General features: G+C 43.1%; 2 protein-coding genes across 2 annotated transcripts; one reads left to right on the top strand and one right to left on the bottom strand.

The window, feature by feature from the left end:
* Positions 1-14,671: 14,671 nt before the first annotated feature.
* Positions 14,672-16,374, top strand: nkx2.5 (NK2 homeobox 5; the record flags this gene model as incomplete). Its single annotated transcript, XM_083651512.1, has 2 exons — positions 14,672-15,002; positions 15,521-16,374. 2 exons carry the CDS (start codon positions 14,672-14,674, stop codon positions 16,120-16,122), a joined length of 933 nt encoding a protein of 310 aa, XP_083507638.1. The 3' UTR covers positions 16,123-16,374.
* Positions 16,375-18,593: 2,219 nt separating this feature from the next.
* LOC310789743 (vesicle transport protein SEC20-like) lies at positions 18,594-27,366 on the bottom strand (the record flags this gene model as incomplete). The annotated part of the gene is made up of 6 exons (XM_083651410.1): positions 18,594-20,105; positions 26,135-26,253; positions 26,358-26,462; positions 26,619-26,710; positions 26,937-27,029; positions 27,286-27,366. The coding sequence occupies 6 exons, from the start codon at positions 27,364-27,366 to the stop codon at positions 19,909-19,911; spliced, it is 687 nt and encodes a 228-aa protein (XP_083507536.1). The 3' UTR covers positions 18,594-19,908.
* Positions 27,367-27,566: the final 200 nt, after the last annotated feature.

Here is a 27,566-nt window from a genome sequence, read left to right on the forward strand (position 1 = left end):
TGAGGAGGAGACAGGGCAGAGGACAGAGACAGGCAGTGAGGAGGAGACAGGGCAGAGGACAGAGACAGGCAGTGAGGAGGAGACAGGGCAGAGGACAGAGACAGGCAGTGAGGAGGAGACAGGGCAGAGGACCCACATTAACACACCCAAACACACACACACACATGCGTGCACACACAGTGGTCCTACAGTAACCTCACGCAGCCCCTGTGCTCACTAAGGTGACTCGGAGCACAGAGGAGTATTTACGGCGCACTGAGTTATAATTAGCATTATTTATTTACTACTCTCTTTTTCCCCCCCTCAGCCATGTTTGACTGCCCCGACAGTCTTTGGAGTGACTGTCGAGGAGAAAGGTGACGCTGTCGCGTCCGTGTCCCCGCAGTCCGTTGTCCAATGCGGAAGGTAATGGCCGAGCGATGCCTGATCTGTTCATCTGCCATTCTGACCAGGCTTTCTGCAGTGAGTCCAGACACTATCTGTATGCCAGGGCCATGACATACTGATCAATGTCCAGACACTATTTGTATAACAGGACCATGACATACTGATCAATGTCCAGACACTATTTGTATAACAGGACCATGACATACTGATCAATGTCCAGACACTATTTGTATAACAGGACCATGACATACTGATCAATGTCCAGACACTATCTGTATAACAGGACCATGACATACTGATCAATGTCCAGACACTATTTGTATAACAGGACCATGACATACTGATCAATGTCCAGACACTATTTGTATAACAGGACCATGACATACTGATCAATGTCCAGACACTATTTGTATAACAGGACCATGACATACTGATCAATGTCCAGACACTATTTGTATAACAGAACCATGACATACTGATCAATGTCCAGACACTATCTGTATGCCAGAACCATGACATACTGATCAATGTCCAGACACTATCTGTATGCCAGAACCATGACATACTGATCAATGTCCAGACACTATTTGTATAACAGGACCATGACATACTGATCAATGTCCAGACACTATTTGTATAACAGGACCATGACATACTGATCAATGTCCAGACACTATTTGTATAACAGGACCATGACATACTGATCAATGTCCAGACACTATTTGTATAACAGGACCATGACATACTGATCAATGTCCAGACACTATTTGTATAACAGGACCATGACATACTGATCAATGTCCAGACACTATTTGTATAACAGGACCATGACATACTGATCAATGTCCAGACACTATTTGTATAACAGAACCATGACATACTGATCAATGTCCAGACACTATCTGTATGCCAGAACCATGACATACTGATCAATGTCCAGACACTATCTGTATGCCAGAACCATGACATACTGATCAATGTCCAGACACTATTTGTATAACAGGACCATGACATACTGATCAATGTCCAGACACTATTTGTATAACAGGACCATGACATACTGATCAATGTCCAGACACTATTTGTATAACAGGACCATGACATACTGATCAATGTCCAGACACTATTTGTATAACAGGACCATGACATACTGATCAATGTCCAGACACTATTTGTATAACAGGACCATGACATACTGATCAATGTCCAGACACTATTTGTATAACAGGACCATGACATACTGATCAATGTCCAGACACTATTTGTATAACAGAACCATGACATACTGATCAATGTCCAGACACTATCTGTATGCCAGAACCATGACATACTGATCAATGTCCAGACACTATCTGTATAACAGGACCATGACATACTGATCAATGTCCAGACACTATTTGTATAACAGGACCATGACATACTGATCAATGTCCAGAAACTATCTGTATGCCAGAACCATGACATACTGATCAATGTCCAGACACTATTTGTATAACAGGACCATGACATACTGATCAATGTCCAGACACTATTTGTATAACAGGACCATGACATACTGATCAATGTCCAGACACTATTTGTATAACAGGACCATGACATACTGATCAATGTCCAGACACTATTTGTATAACAGGACCATGACATACTGATCAATGTCCAGACAATATCTGTATGCCAGAACCATGACATACTGATCAATGTACAGACACTATTTGTATAACAGGACCATGACATACTGATCAATGTCCAGACACTATTTGTATAACAGGACCATGACATACTGATCAATGTCCAGACACTATTTGTATAACAGGACCATGACATACTGATCAATGTCCAGACACTATCTGTATAACAGGACCATGACATACTGATCAATGTCGAGACACTATTTGTATAACAGGACCATGACATACTGATCAATGTCCAGACACTATTTGTATAACAGGACCATGACATACTGATCAATGTCCAGACACTATTTGTATAACAGGACCATGACATACTGATCAATGTCCAGACACTATTTGTATAACAGGACCATGACATACTGATCAATGTCCAGACACTATTTGTATAACAGGACCATGACATACTGATCAATGTCCAGACACTATTTGTATAACAGAACCATGACATACTGATCAATGTCCAGACACTATCTGTATAACAGGACCATGACATACTGATCAATGTCCAGACACTATCTGTATGCCAGAACCATGACATACTGATCAATGTACAGACACTATTTGTATAACAGGACCATGACATACTGATCAATGTCCAGACACTATCTGTATGCCAGAACCATGACATACTGATCAATGTACAGACACTATTTGTATAACAGGACCATGACATACTGATCAATGTCCAGACACTATTTGTATAACAGGACCATGACATACTGATCAATGTCCAGACACTATTTGTATAACAGGACCATGACATACTGATCAATGTCCAGACACTATCTGTATAACAGGACCACGACATACTGATCAATGTCCAGACACTATTTGTATAACAGGACCATGACATACTGATCAATGTCCAGACACTATTTGTATAACAGGACCATGACATACTGATCAATGTACAGACACTATTTGTATAACAGGACCATGACATACTGATCAATGTCCAGACACTATCTGTATGCCAGAACCATGACATACTGATCAATGTCCAGACACTATCTGTATGCCAGAACCATGACATACTGATCAATGTCCAGACACTATCTGTATGCCAGAACCATGACATACTGATCAATGTCCAGACACTATATGTATGCCAGAACCATGACATACTGATCAATGTACAGACACTATTTGTATAACAGGACCATGACATACTGATCAATGTCCAGACACTATTTGTATAACAGGACCATGACATACTGATCAATGTCCAGACACTATTTGTATAACAGGACCATGACATACTGATCAATGTCCAGACACTATCTGTATAACAGGACCATGACATACTGATCAATGTCCAGACACTATTTGTATAACAGGACCATGACATACTGATCAATGTCCAGACAATATCTGTATGCCAGAACCATGACATACTGATCAATGTACAGACACTATTTGTATAACAGGACCATGACATACTGATCAATGTCCAGACACTATTTGTATAACAGGACCATGACATACTGATCAATGTCCAGACACTATTTGTATAACAGGACCATGACATACTGATCAATGTCCAGACACTATCTGTATAACAGGACCATGACATACTGATCAATGTCCAGACACTATTTGTATAACAGGACCATGACATACTGATCAATGTCCAGACACTATTTGTATAACAGGACCATGACATACTGATCAATGTCCAGACACTATTTGTATAACAGGACCATGACATACTGATCAATGTCCAGACACTATTTGTATAACAGAACCATGACATACTGATCAATGTCCAGACACTATCTGTATGCCACAACCATGACATACTGATCAATGTCCAGACACTATCTGTATGCCAGAACCATGACATACTGATCAATGTCCAGACACTATCTGTATGCCAGAACCATGACATACTGATCAATGTCCAGACACTATTTGTATAACAGGACCATGACATACTGATCAATGTCCAGACACTATTTGTATAGCTACTTTTAGCCGGAGCTAAAAATAGGAAGCTAACAACAGGAGAAATAAAAGACTACTACTACTGGCATCCAGTGGAGTTTGATGGAACATCTTGAGGAGCTTGACTTTGCTGGTGACATTGCACTAGTACTACTCTTGATATACCCACCAGCAGATGTAAGACAAGGCCCAGCTGCTGGAAACAACTGCAGCTGAGCTTGGACTTAAAGTAAATGGACCAAAAACCCAAATCATGCAGATCAACAAGCAGAAATCCTATAACTACCAGGGACCAGAGACTTGAAGACGTTACAGCTGTGGATGGTGGAACAGAGGAGGATGTAAAGACAAGAATCGGGAAAGCAAGAACAGCATTCAACATCCTAAGATCTGGAAATCCCCCAAAATATCTCACTCAAGACGAAGCTCAAAATCTTCAACTCCACCATTAGGACCATATTGCTGCTGTATGGATCAGAAACCTGGAAGAACTCCACTAACATCATCAACAAGGCAAGCTGCAGTCATTCATTAACCCATTGATACCTGATGCAGCATTTGCGTGTATATCCCTCATTTGTGTGTGTATCCCTTTAAGACCGCGGTTCGCGGTCTTAAAGGGATACACACACAAATGCTGCATCAGGTATCAATGGGTTAACCAGTGTCTAAGACGTCTCCTGGGGCTCTACTGGTCAAACACAATCAACAACACCAGCCTGTGGGAACGCACCAAACAAGGAACAATAGAACAGTGGTTACCAACCATAGGGTCGCGACCCCAAGTGGGGTCGCCAGATTTTTTTTTTTTTTTTTTTTTTACACCACACACATTTTAATACTACCGAAGATGATTACGGTCACTTGCGATTTTAATTTTATTTTTAGTCCTGAGTTTAAAGTGATAATCTCTAAGATTTCAGTTTTGTTCTCTTGGGTGACACCTATGGCGATGAGTGGTAATTGCAGGTGAAATCCACACACTGATGCATTATGTGACATTATGTCACTATATACTGCAAAGGATTCTTTCATCATTTGGGCTCTGTACACCACCACAGACTTGAAATGAAACAATCAATATGTCCTTTTAACTGCAGACTTCCAGCTTTAATTCGGGGTTATTTACATCCAAATCAGGTGAACGGTGTAGGAATTACAATACAGGGACCAAAATCACATTTTAAGGGACCAAAATGGTTGGACAAACTAACATAATCATTTTTTTATTTAACCTTTATTTAACCAGGCAAGTCATTAAGAACAAATTCTTATTTACAATGGCGACCATGCAATCGTCCAAATGGTTTCTGAAGCATTTGACAGAATATGAGCAGATAATATTGCCCGAAACACTTCAGAATGAATCTGGCTGCTGTTGTCAGTAGTCACATCATCTATAAATGCAAGGGAATCAGTTCTGTGAACAGTCATACATGGCCACGTGTGGACATGTATGACATTGAATGTCAATGTCAATGTCATTGGAACTGGTTCCCTTGTATTTACCGATGATGCAACTGTTGACATCAGCAGCAGAATAAATTCTGAAGTGTTTCGGACAATATTATCTGCTCATATTCAGTCAAATGTGTGTGTGTATGTGTGTGTGTGTGTGTGTGTGTGTGTGTGTGTGTGTGTGTGTGTGTGTGTGTGTGTGTGTGTGCGTGCGTGCGTGCGTGCGTGCGTGCGTGCGTGCGTGCGTGCGCGTGCGTGCGTGCGTGTGTGTGTGCGTGTGTGTGTGTGTGGGCGGGCCTGATGCGCAGCAGAGGCCACATCTTTGACCAGAGACGTGCACAGAGACCAGTGCTCTTTTCCACACCGCCTTCGTCTCCACATGAATTATCTATCGTGTGGTAATCAAGCCTCTCCGGCAAAGCCTTATTACATCGTTGGTCATTTAGCCTATTAGCAACGGCCTTACGTCATTCCTTGGTCAACTCCAATTGCACGGGGGAAGAGAGCAGTCAGCATGTTAAATGGGCTGGAGAAGCCTGGGGGAATTAAGAGCCATACATACATACATACAGTACAGCAGTGTGACACAAGCCCGTCACGCCGAGCTGAGACAGCTTGGACAGGTTTGCAGAGGCTGGGGGGACAATATGATGAGCTCGTGAATAATGCAAACTAATATTCAGAGAGCAAAAGGAGGACATTACGTTGTATATTTACATAGCCAGAGCGTATAAAACAGCTCCTAACAGACCAGTCATGTCCTATTTAGGGGGTGACAGGGTAGGTTACTGTCCTGCAAGCTGACACTGATGACGACACACTGACACTGTGCCACTTAGCCTGCACTGTCACACACATGTTGACCGTTTGCCGACATATTGGATCACGATGCTGGATAACAGGGTCAATCGTCAGAGTGCATTCTGTCAGGGAATCACAAATAACCAGATGTTAATATAGCTTGAAACGTATCATCATCAGAGCAAACGTAACATTTGTATGAAACAATCCTTTATACATATTAAGTAGGTTGGTCACGCCACAAGAGCAACATTTTTTACAATAGGTTGGAAAAACTCCAGCATCCTTTTACTGTAATAGGCTACCCGTTATGAATGCAGAGGCAATGTTGAGGAAATTAAGAATAGCCTAGGTGGGTTGGAGATATGAGAAAATGTGCTCTGCAAACTGAATGAGTTGAGGATGTAGTAGAATGTGGAATTGTGTTTCTTCGATTCAGAAAGCCATGGTGAAAAAGAGATATTAATATATGGTTGGGATGCAAACCACTGTGTGATGCTGCCCCCCTGTGGCCATTTCTGCTACTGATCAAAAGGAAAAACATGCACTGCAGCAGTCAAAAGTAGATACGAGCTAGTAGAACAGCTGTCATCTACACATTGATTAAGTGCACAGCAATTGCAACAGCAACCTGAAGAGTTGAGCATTTGCACATAATATAATCAAACAAAAAAGAGAGTCAAAAGGACTCAAACGGAAAATGGAGTGAAACGGATCCCTATACTTGTAGTAAATGAATGTCCCTGCTGCATATCAGTCTGTAACTATGATGCAGTGTCTATTTCTACATCCTGTCTGTACCGAAAACAAATACCAACCGGCCCTGGTCGTCTGGCAATTAAAGTTATATTCTATTATATTCTATTCTGTATATGTCAACATGGGACAACCTGTCCCTGGAAATCCATTCATCAGCTCACGAGCTGGAGCACAGCAGTGTCCTACCAGTGACCTCAAACATCAGCATCAGCTGGAGGGCCGTAGACAAAACTAAAGCAGCACACTCGGACTCGGCACAGGGGAGCAGCCATCCTCTTACGTCCTCTGGGGCCATCGCACCACCTTGAACTCAGCGGTAGACCGTGTGAAGCCTTGCCAAGCCTAAGAACATGAACCGGTGTGTGTGTGCGTGCGCGTGTGTGTACGTACGTGTGTGTGTGTGTGTGTGTGTGTGTGTGTGTGTGTGTGTGTGTGTGTGTGTGTGTGTGGGGTTGGGAGGAGGCAGAGGACGGAGGCGAGAGGCGATGCTGCTGCTCCCTGCACCAGACAAGACAAATGATGCACAGACAGATGGCACTCGACATAACTTTCATCCCAAGTTAGTTTCCAGTTACGACGACTGGCAGACTCTGGATTAGCAGACGCTTTAGGGTTGCGGTTACATTCATGTCACGCAATAAATCGGTGGTTCTCAACGTCGGGTCCGGGGACCACCGGGGGGGTCCTTGAGGGGGTTCCATGGGGTCCCCAGCAAACTGATGAATTGTCAAACTACAGAATGATTTCATTTACAAGAAGTAGAGAATGTAGAAGAGTGACTATTTTGATCATATTTTCTCTGTTATTTCTCTGCCTACAATACATGGTTCGAATTCTGGACAAAATCTTATCTAATAATAAAAAAATATTCTCAGAAATCTTATCAAATGAGTCGGTGGCCCAAATGTGGACTAAAGTAGGGGTCCTTGGTATGAAAACGGCAATCATTTCTATAAATGATAGTATGTTGATCAACAAATTTTCAACTTAAATGTAGGCTACAACTTTTTCCTCACCGTGTATGGCTACCATCATCCTTCCTTATCAGAAAAATCACCACCATCATCATGAACAGAGTGAATAGACAACAGATTACTGCTGCAAGCCACTGTCTGATCTAGTTCCTCCAGTGGCCACATGGTGGTAGTCTAGCATGAGGCGTGTTGAAGCGGGGAGTTTGGGGGTGAGGCTGCCAAAAGGTTTGCCTGACTGAGTCAAAAAACCCATCGGTCCTGTCCACACAGCAGACAGCTCATGAAATCTCATCCCCAGTTACTAATATTATATGAAAGAGTCGGGTGTGAGAGAGAGATCAGACGCGGCGTGAGAGTACAGTTGCCGTGGCCTGGCCTTGGACCCGGAGCAAAGTGGACTGCATCCACCATTAATTGATGCATGGGGGAATAGGGAGGCACACGGGAATAGAATCAAAGTCAAAACAGCTGGTGATGTGAATTTCCTAAATATCAGGATAATGTTCTGCTGAGAGTAGAATACCGGGTCTATAGCACGAAATCAGCTGTTGTGATGTTCTGGTGTGACCGGGTCACAAGAAGAAATCAATTCAACGTTTATTTTGCATTTTGAAGGTGGTTTGTGTATAAAGGTTGAAGGAGAGGAACAAACAAGTCCATAGAGAGGCAAAGTGAACGTCACTTCCTGCTTCAGCACTGTACCAGAGATTTTCATCCGCCATTTATTTTCCCATAAGACTTTCGTAAAATGCTTATAAAAATAGTTGTACTTGTTCAAACCAAATGGTTCAGATATATTTAGAATCGGGAGAGACCATAGAACATTCCACTCAGACCAAAACTTAAAAAAAACATAAAAAAGATATTTTCTTTAAATCCGCAGTTTTTTACGTTTTGGTCAGAGTGAAATGTTATGTGGTCTCTCCTGTTTCTAAATATATCTGAACCATTTGGTTTGACCAAGTAAAACTATTTTATAAGCATTTTAAGAAATTTGTATGGCAAAATAAATGGCGGATGAAAATCTCTGGTACAGTGCTGAAGTAGGAAGTGACGTTTCACTTTGGCTCTCTATAATTCCCATCAGGAAAGTCCAGTCATTATTTAGGAGCAGATAAATCAAGATGTAGGCCAGTTTGGAGCTGCTCCATTTGTTTCACAATAGTATAGACTCAATATGTTTGTATCATAATACCCAAATTAACTATAATTGTCTTGCCATAAAGTGACCAAGGAATTATGTTGCGTTCCTCCTGCCACCTTTTCTCATATTCCTCCAACTGATTCTCAGTGGAAATGTGTCTTAGAGGCCATTTACACCTGGCGCTAACATGCGTTTTCTGTGATCAGATTGCAATCAAATTGTGTTTTATCACTTGAAATGCCAGGTGTAAACACCTCCAAAATGCATTGAAGAAGGATTGCAATCTGATCGGCCAAACCACCTCCGTGTAAATGCAATGTGTCCTCTCAATCTGGATACAGCAACTTTATGCAGATTGAGAGGACAACCATTTCTGCAATCAGATTGCAATCAGATTGCAGAAAACGCATGTTAACGCCAGGTGTAAATGGAATCAGGCTGAAGTGATAAAATACAATCTGATGGCAGAAAACGCATGTTAACGCCAGGTGTAAATGGCCTCTTAGTCACAACAGATTAAGGGACAGACAAGCTTTGTTTTCTCATGGAAAACACTAGTGAATATGCATTTGTAGGAGGACATAGGTGTAACAATCTTTATGAATGCTGAATTTCAGGCCTATAGTATTCTCCTGAAAAACCTCTTGCACATAAAATACAACAAGCATGTTTCATTTGCACATATCAAGAGTAGAATAGCCTACTAAGAGAAAACAACTCAAACAGGCTTGTACTGTATATTAGCCTACTTTATCGGTCGAACGAATATTCAAGAAATGTAGGGGAGACCGGGTACAGTTGTAACATTTCTGACATTTACAGTATGTCTGTATCTTGGAGCTCTTTTAAGCCAGTGCATTCAAAATTTGATATGTTACATGTGTCTGCTAGTTAGTAAATGGTGTGTAGTTGTTATCTCTGTAACACAAACAGAAAATGCATAGTTTCTCAAACACAATTGGAGTGAAATGTTACAACTCACTCCACCCATAGTTGTAACATTGGCTACCCTGGGGTGAAATTAGCTTTCAACACTTACAGTAAATGCCTTTTTAATATAACTGTCTTTGTCTTGCACCATCAGTCACAGTGGTGACCATTTGTGCAGGGTAGACGGCGTATACCATTACCCACTTATGTTTCAGCTGGCTTTGGGTCTACCCACTTCTACCGGCAGATTCCAAGCATTGCGTTACGACCGCGAGGCGGACACACCGGAGCTGGTCGCAGCCCGTCTAGTGAACGCCTGTGTCCACCAGATGCTCCACGTGGCGGTCCTGAAGCCTCCCCACAGCGGCTCTCCGCTCTACTCCGCTAAACGTGCCCTGTGTAGTTTTGCTTCCCGCTTCGAGTTGCGTCAAACAGCACAGAGCAGATCGAGCTGGGCAGGAAATAAAACTGTTGATCGTCAAAATAAAAAATGTCAAGGGAAGGGTGAGGGGGGACCAATTTGGCCTCCTTTCAATATACAGTAATATGTATCCCTTCCATTATTTTTGGCAGCTACTTAGGGTCAAATTAACTTAGTGAGTCTGTTTGAAATTCTTATGTCAATGAACTAATTTCAGTAGTTCAGGTAGCCTAATTGTTTCCATTGTTGTGTGTGTGTGTGTGTGTGTGTGTGTGTGTGTGTGTGTGTGTGTGTGTGTGTGTGTGTGTGTGTGTGTGTGTGTGTATGTATGTATGTATGTATATACATACATGCATACATACATACATATATACTGTATATATATATATATATATATATATATATATATATATATTAGGGGTGTCACGATACACTCAGTTCACGATACGATACAATACACGATATTGGGTTCACGATAACGATACAATATTTTAACAATATTTTTTTGCGATCGATTTGTAAGTTGAGGGGGCATCCTCCATGCTAATTTGAGTCATTTCACCATTTTCATCCTCCGTGTCTGTAATGTCCCTCGTCTGTTCGAACAAAGCAATGAAAAGGAGAGCGAGCATGCAATCAGATGCAGATCAGTGCCACCATGTTCAGCTTCTTTGTCTCGCGATATGAGATTTCATCTCAACGATACATATTGTCACGTTTTGATATATCGTGGGACGATATATTGTGACATCCCTAATATATATATATATATATATATATATATATATATATATATACACACACGTGTGTGTGTGTGTGCGCGTGCGTGCATGCATGCACATGTGTGTGTGTGTGTGGGGGGGGGGAGGGGGGGGGGCATAAATAGTCCCCCCACCTCTCCAGGGACCACTACACCACTGGTGGTGACAGACATGTGGCACTCCTGCTGCAGTGCAGGCCTCATAGGACCACAGTAGCACAGGTCTCACACTAACATTTTAACATAATAAAACTGAACAAAATGTGCAAATGTGCCCCAGCTTCAACAATAGACCAATTTCACAGGGGCCATTTTGTGCCGAAAAGGCAGGGTAAACACAGGTGCAAGCAACACACTAATGAGAGTTTCCAAATTCCAATCATTGGAAGTTGGAAACCATCATTAGTGTTTTGCTTGCACCTGTGTTTACCCTGCCTTTTTGGCACAAAATGGCCTCCGTGAAAAGGGTCTATTGAACATTAGTGTAGCCTACGTTGTTACAATGTTGTTACAACTAACCCAGACTCGAATAGCCATGAACTAGCCTTACAGCTAACAGCTAAAACATTAGCACTAACATCTTGCATGAAAGAAAATGAATGAAGCAAACAAAATTACTGTCTTACCTGAAAATTTGTTTTTTCCTTCTAAAATTGGCTGTCTGCCACGTGGTGCTGCTTCCTTACATGAGGACTATAGGACTAAACTGAGCATGTGCAGAGTGAATCAGGTGATTTCGTAACTTGTTCCTGATTGGAGAAATTGAAAGTGATACAACTGACCCCTGTTACAATTACCCAGTCTCCCCTATTTAATGCACAAGCATTTTGAGTGGGCAATAAGCCTTTTCCTTAGAGAAAGTGCAAAATGTTTGCTATTTTGATTATTTGTCCTAATGTGTCTATTGCATTCCAATTACCTAATTACCAAAAGCGTTAATGGATTCTAATCACCAAAAGGCCTCGAGGACATGTCGACAAGAGTGCCCAGCCCATTTTAAAGCGGCGTCTTGCGCCACCAGGAGTGTTTCGGCGGCGGCCACAGACAAACATTTTAATTTGGGTCTCTCTCTCTCTCTCTCTCTCACACACACACGCACGCACGCACGCACGCACACACACACACACACACACACACACACACGCACACGCACACGCACACGCACACGCACAGAAGCCCATTCCGACACGCAAGCCTCAAAATATCCACACCACGTTCGTGCAGCGGAAGTTTTTAAGCAACCTTATCTGCGGCTTTATCTGAGCTGGAGATGTGCTGCAGAAAGACGGGTCAGAGGGGACCGCGGGGCTGATGCAGCCCAAAGCATTAGGGATATGAAACACATGCCAGACCTGTCATGTTCAATTTACAGTTGACAGAATATAAGCTACCATCCAGAGGAACTGATGTAGGCCTATTCAGTTTGGGGCGTCTAATTCATAGGATTAATGACCCATAAGGCCATGTAGCCTACTTTACTTTTCTTTGTATTTATCTGAGCAACAATTGATGACAGAAATGCAGCCAAGCGAAGATGTATTTGAGCAAAAACGATTGCACTCCAACAAAGCTCCCGGACTTAACGCGTAAAGGCCAATGGAAATCAATCACGGAGAAAACATTTTCCATGCCGTGCGCTTCCTCGTGGCTTCGTTTACTTTATTTCACCAATTATTACAGCGAGAGACGGGCCAGTGTTGACTCTCACTGCGCCCGGGGAAGATTTCACGGCCATTCATCAGCTCGCGAGGCGCGCAAATAGTCTTTAAAACTATAAACACCCTCGCTCGAGTCGGAGACAGGGGGACCCATTTAGCCCGTGGCTGCCTACGCTAAACGCTGGAGATAAAACAAACGATAATACTGTCTGTCTCCTGTGACCGTCTCCAAAGGCATTAATAGCAGGTTTAGTGCCAACCGTGCATTGGGCAGCTTTTGGAAATGCGTTATTACGCACAGTTCTCACCATTTCCATGCTGTCCAGAGAAAAGTTTCAAAGTTATCCCGTGTGATGATAATAGGCATATATTATAGGCTATTAAATAAATAATTACACCGTTTATTTGCCCCTTTAGGTAAATTATCTTCTCGCTGCCCCATCTCCAGAGTAACTATGAAACAGTGGGTGTCTTGCTCAAAAGCACTTCAGTAGAGCGGATATTTGCTGACATGGGACTTGAACCCAGGCCTCTAGTTCAAGGATGGTCTCTCTAAACACTAGACCACCTTGCCGACCATAAAAGGCTTTAAACTGACAAAACTGGAAGCATGTCTTAACGCAATGAAATAGGACTTTAAAAAAAAGGCAATACAAAGTGTCATAATGTGACACTCGCAGACCTGGCCTGCAGCGTGGGTGGGTGGGTGGGAGGGAGGGAGGGTGCAGGTTTGTTGTCATCTGTTATCACGTCCTGATAAGCCCGACAGTGGCTCCAGGATCTCTCGGAGGCAGACAGCAGAGTGTCGCTCCTGGTTTCAGGTTCCGTGTTCAGGGACCAACTTGTTGTCTGCTCCGTTTCCCGTCGGATTAAACTATTTACGCACGCACGCCACGCACACTATCCCCAGCTAAAATCTCTCAAGAAACACAAGGCCTGTAGGTTAGTGCAGTGTTGGCTATACTCAGCTGTTGAAATATTTAGAGATGATAAGATAACGTTAGTTTATGCACTGTTGTATAAATTATGTCTGCTAGGCTCCTCGAAGATCTGTGTCGAAATACTGTGCCAGAATAAACTGGGATAAATGCAATGTTGTGCGTAATGACGAACTGCAACACTGGGAAAAAAACAAAACACCCAAACAAGTCTAGTGAGAATACATTAGGCTACATTACAGAATAGTTTCCTTAAAACAAGTGGGGGGCGGGGGAATCTGCCTGCAGTGAGGTGATTTCACCTGTTTCCAGTGCAGTTTCAATTGTTTCTATGAAAGAAAGAAACAAAACTCAATATAAGGCAGAATAAGAAAGATCGTTCAACTCAAGAGAAGTGTTGATATCAGTTGGTTTATGGAAATAGATCACTTAAGATGTATTTACTGTTAAATAGGCTACGATTTTGATTATGCGATTTGATTTATTTTGCAGCATATGAACACACGTATATTAGGCCTGCATGCAAGGCATAATTTTACGTCATTTGTAATGGAAGCAGCAGTGGCTCCATATGAGGGTCCCACTGGCTCCCCCTTCCCACCTCTGCGTCACTGGAGAGGGAGGCCAGGGAAAAGTTAGGAGACGAGGTTGACATTCAAAATGCACACTTCACTCAAGATCAGTCCGGTATAACAAACTAACACTTGAGCTGAGTAAATATTAACAGGAACTGGAGAGAGTTTGTAGGCAGGGTTTTTGTTGTTGTTGCCTGCTTATGACAGGTTTATAGGTTTTTGTTCTTGGCAATGTTTCCTAGCCCGACCACGTCCACTCCCTTCTCTGTAAAGGATATATTAAACTTGGAGCAGAGTCATGACGACATGGTATCTTTGGACATTTCTTCTCGTATGGACTGCACCGTGCCGAGCTCCTCCTGCATGCTGGCCCGCTTAAAGCAGGAACCTCTCCGGGAGATGTCGTCCGGAGCCTCGCTGTTTGGAGGAGATCTCCATGAGTCTAAAGCCAGCAGAAGTAATGAACTCAGCTTCACTTCTACCTTTTATGCGAAATCCCTTATAGAAATGGACATAGTGAAGGACGGTAAATCAGACTGTTTTGAGGGAAAACACAAAAAAGGTGAGTTGTAGTCTAGACCAAAAATGTATAGGCTCAAATGGTTTGTCCGAACCGCAACACGGCAATAACTCTAAAGCAAAATATGGATTTTTTTTAACTGTATATTTTAATTGCGTTTCTGAATCGATCAATACAACCCTTAATTGATGGTTACGATTTATAAATGGCTTCAAATAAAATAATCAACAGTCTACTTAAGATTGCATTAGAATAAATACCATACATTTCCAAATTAAGCATAGCCTAAATTATACATCATGTTATACACAATATAGGCCCTATTTTGTTGGCGCTTTTATCTAAAGCGTTTTACAGTAGGCCTATGAGCATCATGGGTGGTCCAGTGGGACTCGAACCAAACATTGGCAGGATTAGGATGAGGTAAAAGTTCAAGTTATTGTTCCATCGTGCAGGTAGGCTATATCATACATTATTTATTATTATTTACAGCAACAGTTTAGCAGCATAGGCTATGCATATGCTTCCTATAATAATAATCTTTTATTTTTCCACGTCAGAAGCGTTCAGTCCTCCAGCCGATATGGAGTACATGAAGGCCGAGGATCCAGACCTGCCCAAGCCGCGGCGGCGCAGGAAGCCGCGGGTCCTCTTCTCCCAGGCGCAGGTGTACGAGCTGGAGCGGCGCTTCAAGCAGCAGAGATACCTGTCCGCACCGGAGAGAGACCACCTGGCCGGGGTGCTCAAACTCACCCCGACCCAAGTGAAGATCTGGTTCCAGAACAGGAGGTACAAGTGCAAGCGGCAGAGGCAGGACCAGAGCCTGGAGATGGTGTCCCTCCCGCCGCCCAGGAGAGTCTCGGTCCCGGTCCTAGTGCGCGACGGGAAGCCTTGCCTCGCAGACACGGCCACCTACAACACCTCCTACAACATGGGCCACATCAACCATTTCACTTACAACAACTACCCGGCCTTCAGTAATTACCCCAGCCCGGGCTGCAACACGAACTACGCTTGCAATTATCCAACCACCGTGCAAGGATCCTCCAGCTGCAGCAACGGGAGTTACATGAACTTTGGGGTAGGGGACCTGAATAATGTGCAAAACACATTTTCCTCTAGTAATGGGGTGTCCTCATTACATGGCATTAGGACATGGTAAAATAAGGGTGTTAAATGACCAAATATAGAAAGGCGTATTGGCTTTGTGCTTGATTACTTTGCGGAGCCTGTATAACTTCACTATTTAATAACTTACGTAGCAGTTTTTTCATTTTTATCTGCACCAGTTTTTGTTTAATTTCATGGCCACATTAGCTCAAGGCAAAGGTCACATATAACTGTATTGAATGCTGACAGTTCTGTAAGGGTTTATTTGCCTGTTGTTGACTTCATCTTGAGACCCATGAGGCAAATAATATAGCCTGGCTATTGTTTGTAAATAAAGTTGTTTCTTTGCGAAATTACAGCCTTCATTTCTGATACTCAAATGAATGTATCGTTATTTAACAATTGAGTGAAATTTATATATTATTATGATTATGATTATTTAGCTTATAGGAAACTATTGACAATAGCCTATTCATAATCATCCTTTTATTATGATTATTATTATTGTATTACTACTACTACTATTATTAGTAGTATTATTGGCTATACAATGCTTCTGAAATAATTACAAGTTGTACGATAATAATTACTATTATAATTAATAATATTTCATACACTCAGCAATCTTAACAATTATTAATAATCCTAATAAATAAGATGGTACTAAAAAAATAGACTCTCTGCCTCAATGAATTGAATTAGTGAGATCTAACTCAAATAAAAGACCTTAACGTCCACAATCCTTGCAGCATCAGTTAGTGTCATATTGCACCATCATGGTTAGTGTCATGTTAAAGTGTTCAAGTGGCATTTAGAAAGCTTCTTTCAACTTGCTTAAATGGGGCTAAAAGGTTGTTGAAGTTTACACAAGTTGTGGGCTGCATCATGCGCTCTGCATGCTCGTTTTTACTGTTCTATTAAATGTTGCTCTGATGGAAACGGCTGTGAGCCTTGACCTTGGCCTGCACTAAATTAGTCAAAATTAAGTTATGCAAGGAAAATATAAAAAATATTATAATTTTTATATATTTTTTTATTCACCTATTAAACACCATGCTCTGGGCTCTAGACATACTGTATGTGTTGGCAGACAACCCAGCCTCAAAGCTTTTCTCATAAAGTGTAGACAAACTAAAGAGGTAATACCTGATCCGATATTTAACAATGGATCATGCATGAAATAACTGAATATTTGAATGAGCATCTTATTATTAGCTTTGACAGCATATTCTCTTTTTTTTAACATATAGTTGACAATAAGCGTTGCTGGGATTAAGTAGTTATTCCTGTTTCAGTTGCAAATACAAACTCAGATAAACGTCATTTGAAAGTGTGAAGTCGTGTTATTTGTACGCAGATTGAAGAGACTGGGTTGGTGGATTCACACTAAGCAATGAAAAATGTACAGATTCTGTCTATGATAGCCCAATAGCGGACAGATACAGTAAACAGTGAAAAACAAGTGGTCCATGCAACTGCAGAATTCACAAAAACAGTGCTTCCCAAACTGTAGGGGTACATGGAGGTAAAGGGGGTACTTGAGAGAAAGGGGAAAATGTCAAATATAAGAATAAATCGTGAAATAAATGGGACGTTAAAATAAATCATTTAACTATTTCACTCCCTTTCTTATTTTGCAATGTTATATCTTCAAAAGGTGGGTTATCATTCATTCATTGCATTAGTTTTCTCTTGCAGTTTTCTAAGCAAATCGTTGTAGTCGGGTAAAGGGCGGACTTGGATTCAGAAATCAGGGAAAGAGGGTACTGAAGCCAAACGTTTGAGACCCACTATAGAATCTGGACAATGGTGCACATTCCTAATAACTGCCTGGTTGCATACGTCAAGAGACTGGGTTTGCTCTGCAGAGACCCACTTGTCTGATACGGCCCGCATCCAGCATCCACACTTGATTGACACTATCGCACGCTAAATGCAAGAATAGTCCAATTTGCTTGACATAGAGCCAGGAGCCTTGCCTAAGTGCGCAGCTATATGAACAGGCGAGGAACTGGCTATGCGCAATTGCCACCACTTTAAATGAGTAAGAGACGCTTAGGCATCTCTTAGGTCTCTCCACACACACACACACACACTCTGTTGTCTTGAGTCTCAATGGAAAAACATGCCCCAAGAAAAGACACATTTGAGACATGGTCCAAATCATAAATGCCAGATGGCTGTGTGTTTATTGATAATCAATAATACTGACAACATTTACACAGATTTTCTTTCCAAAACGGCAATGAATGTCAGACAATTGTGGAAAGGGGAGCAAGGTCATGTAGCGACTCTGACCACCCGCTCCTCTGAGGTGTTGAAAAGGCAACGTCAGATAACGAAGCCACACAAACCTAAAAATATCCCCTCTCACCCGCGCCGGACACGGAGAGGGAAACGGGTCGGAATAATCTGCTTTTCCGGGTCTTATCTGAAGAAAGGCAGGGACGCATGCTTCTCTATCTCTGCCAATGTGATTACTGCCACTGCCTTTCTGAGCTTCTCAGCTCTGCTGCAGGTCGGTGCCAAGCGAACACGGGCAAGGTTGGAAGAGTAGAACCGCTCTTACTTTGAAGCTAATTTGTCTTATATTCTGTGCGTATAGATACAATAACTGAACACAATTAAACAGACAATTCCATGTGCACATATACTAGTCTGATTACATAGTGAAACACTACAACAGTACGTTAAGTGTGGTTGCATTTGAATCTTTAGTGAGCAGAAATAAGTTAAATACAGTACTTCTATTGCCAAAATTGCATTAACTTGCTACATTCATTAGAATAATAAATTAAAACTATGATTATATCCTGGCTTTGCACATTATTTACACAGCACCTGCATGATATCAGGTGACAACAAAATTAACAGTGACTATATACAGTACACTATATGATGGTTTGGTTAAATTATGATACAGTTTCAAAAATCGACACATTTCTGTTACATACCGGTATACAGAAAGTCTACAGATGATACCTTTATATATATATATAAATTTGCACATTTAGATGTGAAATTGGACTGATAAGAGACTAGGGAAGATCTGTAACTGGAATCAGGAGAATAGTGCTACTTGTTACACTATAGTCTGATTATACTGAAGTTTCGTTTAGATTATTTTCATTGATGACAATGTTTCACTCTCAAACTGATTTGACTTTGCTCCTGATTTGAGGACAGCTAAACATGAACTCTACATCTGCATCAAATATATATTCACACAACTGATTTGGTATAGTAACCACTGAAGCAAAACCAGCTTGTATCTTGAATTACAAGTGCCACCTGATTCGCAAAGAAATTCAAATTCTATACTTCAAGAATATGTGTGTATGCATCTTTGATGTTATACACAACAACAAAATAAAACAGCGTGGGCATTTCATAGGACAAGAAGAAAACAGTATGGACCGTCACTCTTCTCACATAAGATTTCAACAAAAGCAATGCACCGCATCACTGTCACACTAAGTATGGGATGATCAACTCCTAGGTGTGCGTTAAACTATTTTACAACCTGGAGGCGAAGAACGGTTGCCTCCGCGAAGTGCATTCAAATGGTTCAACCTAGGAGTTGATTATCCCGCTTATACCATGGTCATTTGCCAACAATATCAAATGAAAGCCTTCACAATGCAATGGAAATGTGCTACAGTGCTCCAGTAAATAGGATGAACCTTGGATACCAGCCTGGTACTGTGTGTATAACACGACACACACACACCATTCAGAGTTGAGTTGTTTTGAAAATAGTTTGTGGTGATTTTTGGACAGTTCCAATCCTAAACATTCGTCTAACGTTATAGCAGAGCTTTACTCAAAAGTACCTGGACTACAGGAAGGGGAACAGCCTCTTCTTCAGGATGTAGAGGACGGTGGCGAGGAAGAGGGCCACAGCCAGGAAGATGAGCAGCTTGTCAGTCAGCTCTCTGCGGTTGTACTTGGTGATGAGCTTCCTCCCAAGCTGGATGGTTCCTGTCATCGTCTTGAAGTCCTCGTTGGTCTCCTGGACCGTCCTCGAGGAGGTCGCTTCAAACAACGGACAAAACACCGTTCAATACAGACCTTTCTTGACAAGAGAGCTGGGTTTTTCTTTTTTACAATATTTTATTCCGATTTTTCCACACATATAAAAGATAATCAAACAAGTAAAGACAATAAAGGCCACATAAAATGAAAATAAAGGGGGGAAAACAAACAAAAATATAAATGACAAAAGGCAGCAGCTAATCAGAAGCTAATCATGAGATTTATGAGTTGGATATTCTAATTTTCTAAGAATTCTAAGAAAGGTTTCCATAATGTTGCTACATTGTTTTCCTTTTCCTCTCACATTATGTCAGTCTCTCTAAAGCAAGACAGGCTGCTTCTCCTTCAACCACAAGCTCACAGAGAGCATTTGCAATTTTGCATATTCTTCCAAAAGAGAGAAATCATTCTCCTGGCCTGAAGTCCCAAATCTATCAGCATTGACGGAATTATGCCAGGTGGTGCAGTATGGAAGCATTTGATGTATTTTTTTTATTTACGTTTTTGCTCATGGCTCCTTCACACTCAGCAGACAGCTCTCTGTGCCTGCCACAGCTGGAGTGCAGTTCTCCTATCTCGGGGTGCGATGCGTCCAGAATGCTTTACCCAGTGCACTGACTGTATGCAAGTACCCCACTTCAAACAAACTGAACTATCCCTTTAAGCCCAGAGGCACCAGCTCATACCACGTTAACCCCCGAGGCACCGGCTCATACGACATTAACCCCCGAGCATCGACATAAATAAATATGGACTGAGCGTGGCTATCTCCGCCCAGCAGGGTCGAGTGAAGCCGAAATCCTGCCAGATCAGCGAACCAGATTCTGCGCACTAGCTCCGTTGAGTTAGAACCTCTTTGAGGTCCCCGCCCCTCTGAACTTTCTTATGTAGAGCTGCTGTTTCTAGATTTGCGCACAGTGCGTTGTGTATTTATATACAATCTAGCTCTGTAAATATGGCACTTTAAGTTGTAATATTTTTTGTCTCGCCAAAAGTAACCAGGAATATTCCCACTATGAGATCAGTTTATCAAAAATGACGCCTGTACGAAAATCTGATTTTCGTTGTCGGAGATTGAGCTGTATCAATCAACCAGACAAGTCAGACCTCCGGGCTGCTCTCAGCCCGGCTCTGAGAGCAGCCCGGGTTGAAGAGGAGCCAGGGCTGCTCTCAGGGGGAAAATATCGGATGAACTGATGTTTGCAGCTCTGTGTTGATTAGCCTAATGTTTTCGTGGCATTTTGATTAACTTTATGATTTAATTCTTTAACAAATCTAACCGTGAGGCTATGTTGTTGTACTGGTACAGTGTGGGTAGGGTAGCCAAACCTAACGTTAGCCCAGTGCATGAGCCAGGCTGCCTGGTCTTTTTTTTTTTTTTTTTTTTTATCCTTTATTTATACAGGGGGAGTCTCACTGAGAGCCAACACAGTCTCACAGAAAATTGTATAATACCAACGATATGGACCAACGTTGCTATTTTACAATTTCGGCTAGAAAATTGTAAAATAGTAACGTTCTGAGATTTTAGGGTTAGGATTAGAGTAGGGGGAGGGGTTAGAAACAGAAAATCTCCGTAAAACACGCCCAAACCACGCCCACCGCTGTAGACGCATACGTTCCCATTTTACAATTTCTTAGCCGACATTGTAAAATACCAACGTTTGTCCACAAACGTTGCTATTTTACAATTTTTTTGGAGATCGGGTTGTGAGAGCAATGCTCTCTTTTTCAGGAGTGCCCTGTTCACATTCACACACACATTCATACCTGGAAGCTGACCAGTACAACCACAGTCTGATCTGCTGGCCACTGATCAGCTCCACTGGAGCAGTTGGGGTTAAGGGCCTTGCTCAAGGGCACCTCAGTGGTGGTAATGAGGGAGGGGCAAGCGCTGCCTTTTCACTTTCCCCACCCAGATTTATCCTGCCGGTCCCGGGGATTGAACCGACGACCTTCCGGTCACAAGCTCGCTTCTCTAACCATTGGGCCACCACTGCCGGGCCACCACTGGTCTATTCTCTGACTCTGTATATCCCACTGAGCTATATCTTATTTATGCCAATGGTATATCGTTACTAAGAGAGGAGCTTGTGAAGAACGAACATCCCCACAGTCAAAGCATTTCCCTGAGATATCCATATAAAAACATGTATTGCTTTAATACCAAAAATAAAACCTCCAGTATCTGTCTAAGCTAACACTAACCCGTTAGCGATTAGCTAATGGCTGGTGGTTGTGTAGTAGGCCCCATCTTATACCCGGGAGTTACACATTTCCTGTCAGTTGGACAACCTGGTCAGTTCTGAAAATATGTCTATTATTGCGTTATTCCAGCTATCGTTATCGGTTGTTAAGTTATAGTAATATTAAGCCGACAAATAATGCAAAAACACCCGGCTAACTCAAGCGGCTAATGTAGCCTGCATCCATTAAAACCACTGTGTATTAAAATAACCGATAACGTAGCTGGAGTAACTAATAAAACACATTTACTGAACTTACTTCAGTCCCCAACCAACGTTACTTCCTCACGCACCTTTCTCAAAACAATGTCCTTTTTATTGCAGATCAACGATATGTCTGGTAGATAACAGACCAAGCAGTACTGTGTCCTGTCTATGTAAAACTAACGCTAGCTCTATAATATGAAGAGCCTGTCCAGCCAATGACGGCTTGAGACTGGCTGCCACAGCTGTCAATCACCCCTTTTTATATGTCAAATAACTACTTAAAAACAAACTGATCAGAAAAATGACCACTTGCACAGGCATTAGCATGATAATAACTATCGAAAATGATACAAACCACCTTTGGAAAAAAATTATCTGACGTGTACTGTGATTATTTCGGTTGTCCATTTCCCCATCCACTAACATGGGGAGGCGGGCCTTGTGACCTATACTGGCACCTGCCGCCAGAGCGGCGATCTAACATGCAATGGCTTCACTAAAGGGGACCAGGCCTACACCCCTGAGGCGACAGCTCATATGACATTAACCCCCGAGGCACCAGCTCATACGACATTAACCCCCGAGGCCACAGCTCATATGACATTAACCCCCGAGGCACCAGCTCATACGACATTAACCCCCGAGGCGACAGCTCATATGACATTAACCCCCGAGGCACCAGCTCATATGACATTAACCCCCGAGGCACCAGCTCATACGACATTAACCCCCGAGGCACCAGCTCATACGACATTAACCCCCGAGGCGACAGCTCATACGACATTAACCCCCGAGGCACCAGCTCATATGACATTAACCCCATATGACATGATGCTAATCCAGACTCCAGAGGGCGGTGAGTTCAAGTTCAAGTTCAAGTAGTTTATTAATGTCCCAAAGGGCAAATTGGATTACAGCAAGGACGTGTGAGGACGTGTTGAATAGCCGAGGGGAAAACGGGAACGATCAAATAGCAGGGAGGATACTGATAGGACAGGGAGACATGGACACAACAGCTAACAAGGCAGAAGCGGCAGTCACAGCAGCCCGCTGTCCGTTCTCAAGAGCTATTCAGTTGGTTCATGAAATCGCTGGGCTGCGTGCCCTCCAGTGTTGCTCCTGGCCAATCCCGGCGCCACAGGGCGTGGTTATTGCTTATCCTATGTGGGGTTAGAAATCACGCAACGAAGATAAAAGGGCGATCATGTGTGTGTGTGTGTGTGTGTGTGTGTGTGTGTGTGTCTGTCTGTCTGTCTGTCTGTCTGTCGGTGTGTCTGTCTGTCTGTCTGTCTGTGTGTCTGTCTGCACACTCACTCACACTGCTGTATTGTTGAATGTAAAAAAAAAGCACTTCATGTGTATATATATATATATATATATATATTTTCATTTGTGTCATAACGAATAGTATTTACATGTCTGATGTCAATACAGTTCAAAATAAAAGAATTGAGAGCGAGTTCTCCCTGAGAATGTGTATTTTACAGAAATTGCCTTTTCTCCTGTTTGTCATCTCAGAGAGACCTTTTGGGTGAAAACAGGGTGTATATAAATGGATATAAGTAGAGTACAGAACATGCTAAAAGCTCACTTTTTTTTTCCTGGTGAACCCAGAGACGTACATCTTCATTTTGAGGTATTGCAAATCACTCTGGTGCTAATAGATAATTTACTGTGGGTCTTGAAAGATGACCAACAATTATGAAAATCTTTGGCCTGTGCTAAATATTGGCAGTCCTAAACTGGCCATGAATGAGTTAACCCCCGAGGCACCAGCTCATATGACATTAACCCCCGAGGCACCAGCTCATACAACATTAACCCCCGAGGCACCAGCTCATATGACATTAACCCCCGAGGCACCAGCTCATACAACATTAACCCCCGAGGCACCAGCTCATACGACATTAACCCCCGAGGCACCGGCTCATATGACATTAACCCCCGAGGCACCAGCTCATACGACATTAACCCCCGAGGCGACAGCTCATATGACATTAACCCCCGAGGCACCAGCTCATACAACATTAACCCCCGAGGCACCAGCTCATACGACATTAACCCCCGAGGCACCAGCTCATACAACATTAACCCCTGAGGCACCAGCTCATACGACATTAACCCCCGAGGCACCGGCTCATATGACATTAACCCCCGAGGCACCAGCTCATACGACATTAACCCCCGAGGCGACAGCTCATATGACATTAACCCCCGAGGCACCAGCTCATACAACATTAACCCCCGAGGCACCAGCTCATACGACATTAAGCCCGAGGCACCAGCTCATACGACATTAACCCCCGAGGCACCAGCTCATACAACATTAACCCCCGAGGCACCAGCTCATACGACATTAACCCCCGAGGCACCGGCTCATATGACATTAACCCCCGAGGCACCAGCTCATACGACATTAACCCCCGAGGCACCAGCTCATACGACATTAACCCCGAGGCACCAGCTCATACGACATTAACCCCCGAGGCACCAGCTCATACGACATTAACCCCCGAGGCGACAGCTCATATGACATTAACCCCCGAGGCACCAGCTCATACGACATTAACCCCCGAGGCACCAGCTCATACGACATTAACCCCGAGGCACCAGCTCATACAACATTAACCCCCGAGGCACCAGCTCATACGACATTAACCCCCGAGGCACCGGCTCATATGACATTAACCCCCGAGGCACCAGCTCATACGACATTAACCCCCGAGGCGACAGCTCATATGACATTAACCCCCGAGGCACTAGCTCATATGACATTAACCCCCGAGGCACCAGCTCATATGACATTAACCCCCGAGGCCACAGCTCATACAACATTAACCCCCGAGGCACCAGCTCATACGACATTAACCCCGAGGCACCAGCTCATACGACATTAACCCCCGAGGCGACAGCTCATATGACATTAACCCCCGAGGCACCGGCTCATATGACATTAACCCCCGAGGCACCAGCTCATACGACATTAACCCCGAGGCACCAGCTCATACGACATTAACCCCCGAGGCGACAGCTCATACGACATTAACCCCAGAGGCACCGGCTCATATGACATTAACCCCCGAGGCACCAGCTCATACGACATTAACCCCCGAGGCGACAGCTCATATGACATTAACCCCCGAGGCACCAGCTCATACAACATTAACCCCCGAGGCACCAGCTCATACGACATTAACCCCCGAGGCACCAGCTCATACAACATTAACCCCTGAGGCACCAGCTCATACGACATTAACCCCCGAGGCACCGGCTCATATGACATTAACCCCCGAGGCACCAGCTCATACGACATTAACCCCGAGGCACCAGCTCATACAACATTAACCCCCGAGGCACCAGCTCATACAACATTAACCCCCGAGGCACCAGCACTTTAGAAACACAACACAACAACACCACACACAGACACACACAGACACAACAAGAGGACGGAGTCCCACCAAACTAGATTTGAAGGCTGCATAGCGGCCTGATAATCTAGTGTTGATAAAAGTCCACAGTAAGAGCCACACATACATGTAAACCAGGACATGGCGATTAATGATGCAAACTAACCTAGCGACGTCATGGTCTCCTCGCTCTGCTGGACCTGCTGGGCCATCATACGGCTGATGCTCATCAGATTCTCTGTGATGTCACTGGATGTCTGGGCCAGGCCCTCTTTGGTCATCTTCCTGGTTCGAAGGGATGGGGAAATTCATATAGTCACAGTGACAGAAGAGATGAAGATGATATAAGCATCCTGGCTCACCTAGCTGAGCTAGTGGTCCTAGCTCACCTTTGTCTCACAGCGCCGCCTGATCCATTAAGAAGAGCCTCCTTTTCCAAGTGGTCTATGGACTGTTTGCTCGCCAGGTTGGCTTTCCTCCAAGTCATCTGGTTGCTACAAGAACATACGAAAATATGTATTAGATCAAATAGACAAATATAATTGCATTGTTTTATGCAGACACATTGGCAGTTACGTCTGCATTATAAACACAACATGAAGGAGGACACACAATGACAATTCAGTCTACTAACTCAGTCAAAGCATTACCTCCGCTTCTGTTTTCGATGACCCTCTACCTGGCTGAATAAAGCCTGCTTGTCTGACTCTTTGTCCTGCTCCATTCCCATCTGCTCTAAATCCTGTCAGAGAGAGAGAGAGATCAAACTAGTAGTCTAGGTTGTTGCAGTGCTTGGAGCTCGACACGCACAGGCACCTGACTGTCGACAGGTACCCCATACAACCCCCTCGAAAAAGCTAACCTATCCCTGTAATCTCCTTTATGTGTGTAGTAGTATTTTGGGGGTTCTTATGGTGACTGACTGCAAATTATGTTTGTTTGAGAGATTGACCAGCAATGTTTCTTACCTGAATCCGTAATGTGAGGTTGTGAAATCTCTCTTTCACTTTGGAGTTCAGCTCGGTCAGCTTGTTTTGAGGACCTGCGCACTCATTGATATCCTGGAGAGACAAGACACAGATGGGAGAGACCCACAGCTCATACAACATTGCAAGGTTAATTCATTGGCATCAAAACAAAGTCGCGTTAATGTCGTAGTTTCTAAACGGAAAGAAACGCGACATGCCGGGTAACGTGCACTTGTGTTACCCAGCTGGCAGTGCTGAGACAAAAAAACGACCAATTCCCCTGAATGACAATGTGAAATACCAGTGTATTTATAAACACTACGTATTTTTAATGAGTTAATATACCCACCTGAACGAGAGCCTTGATTTCTAAGTCATATTTGAGTATTTCTTGTTCACATATTCGGACGTGGACATCTGACGACGCCATGTTTGCCAACGAAGAAGGTCCAACTACGGCAAGCGGGAAGCCGGTAAATTACTGCTTTGACTTTCTCCGACAAAACGCAGAACATCTCCTGTGGTCTCTGACTCACTCTCTCAAGCTATATTGACTGTTTGTGGCATACAGTAAGACACTGTTCTATTTATAAACTGTGTTGTTGGGAGGGGTTACTTTTAAAATGTATT

Source organism: Poromitra crassiceps (genome assembly GCF_964638095.1).
Source record: "Poromitra crassiceps genome assembly, chromosome: 15".
In the NCBI taxonomy this organism is placed as follows: Eukaryota; Metazoa; Chordata; class Actinopteri; order Beryciformes; family Melamphaidae; genus Poromitra; species Poromitra crassiceps.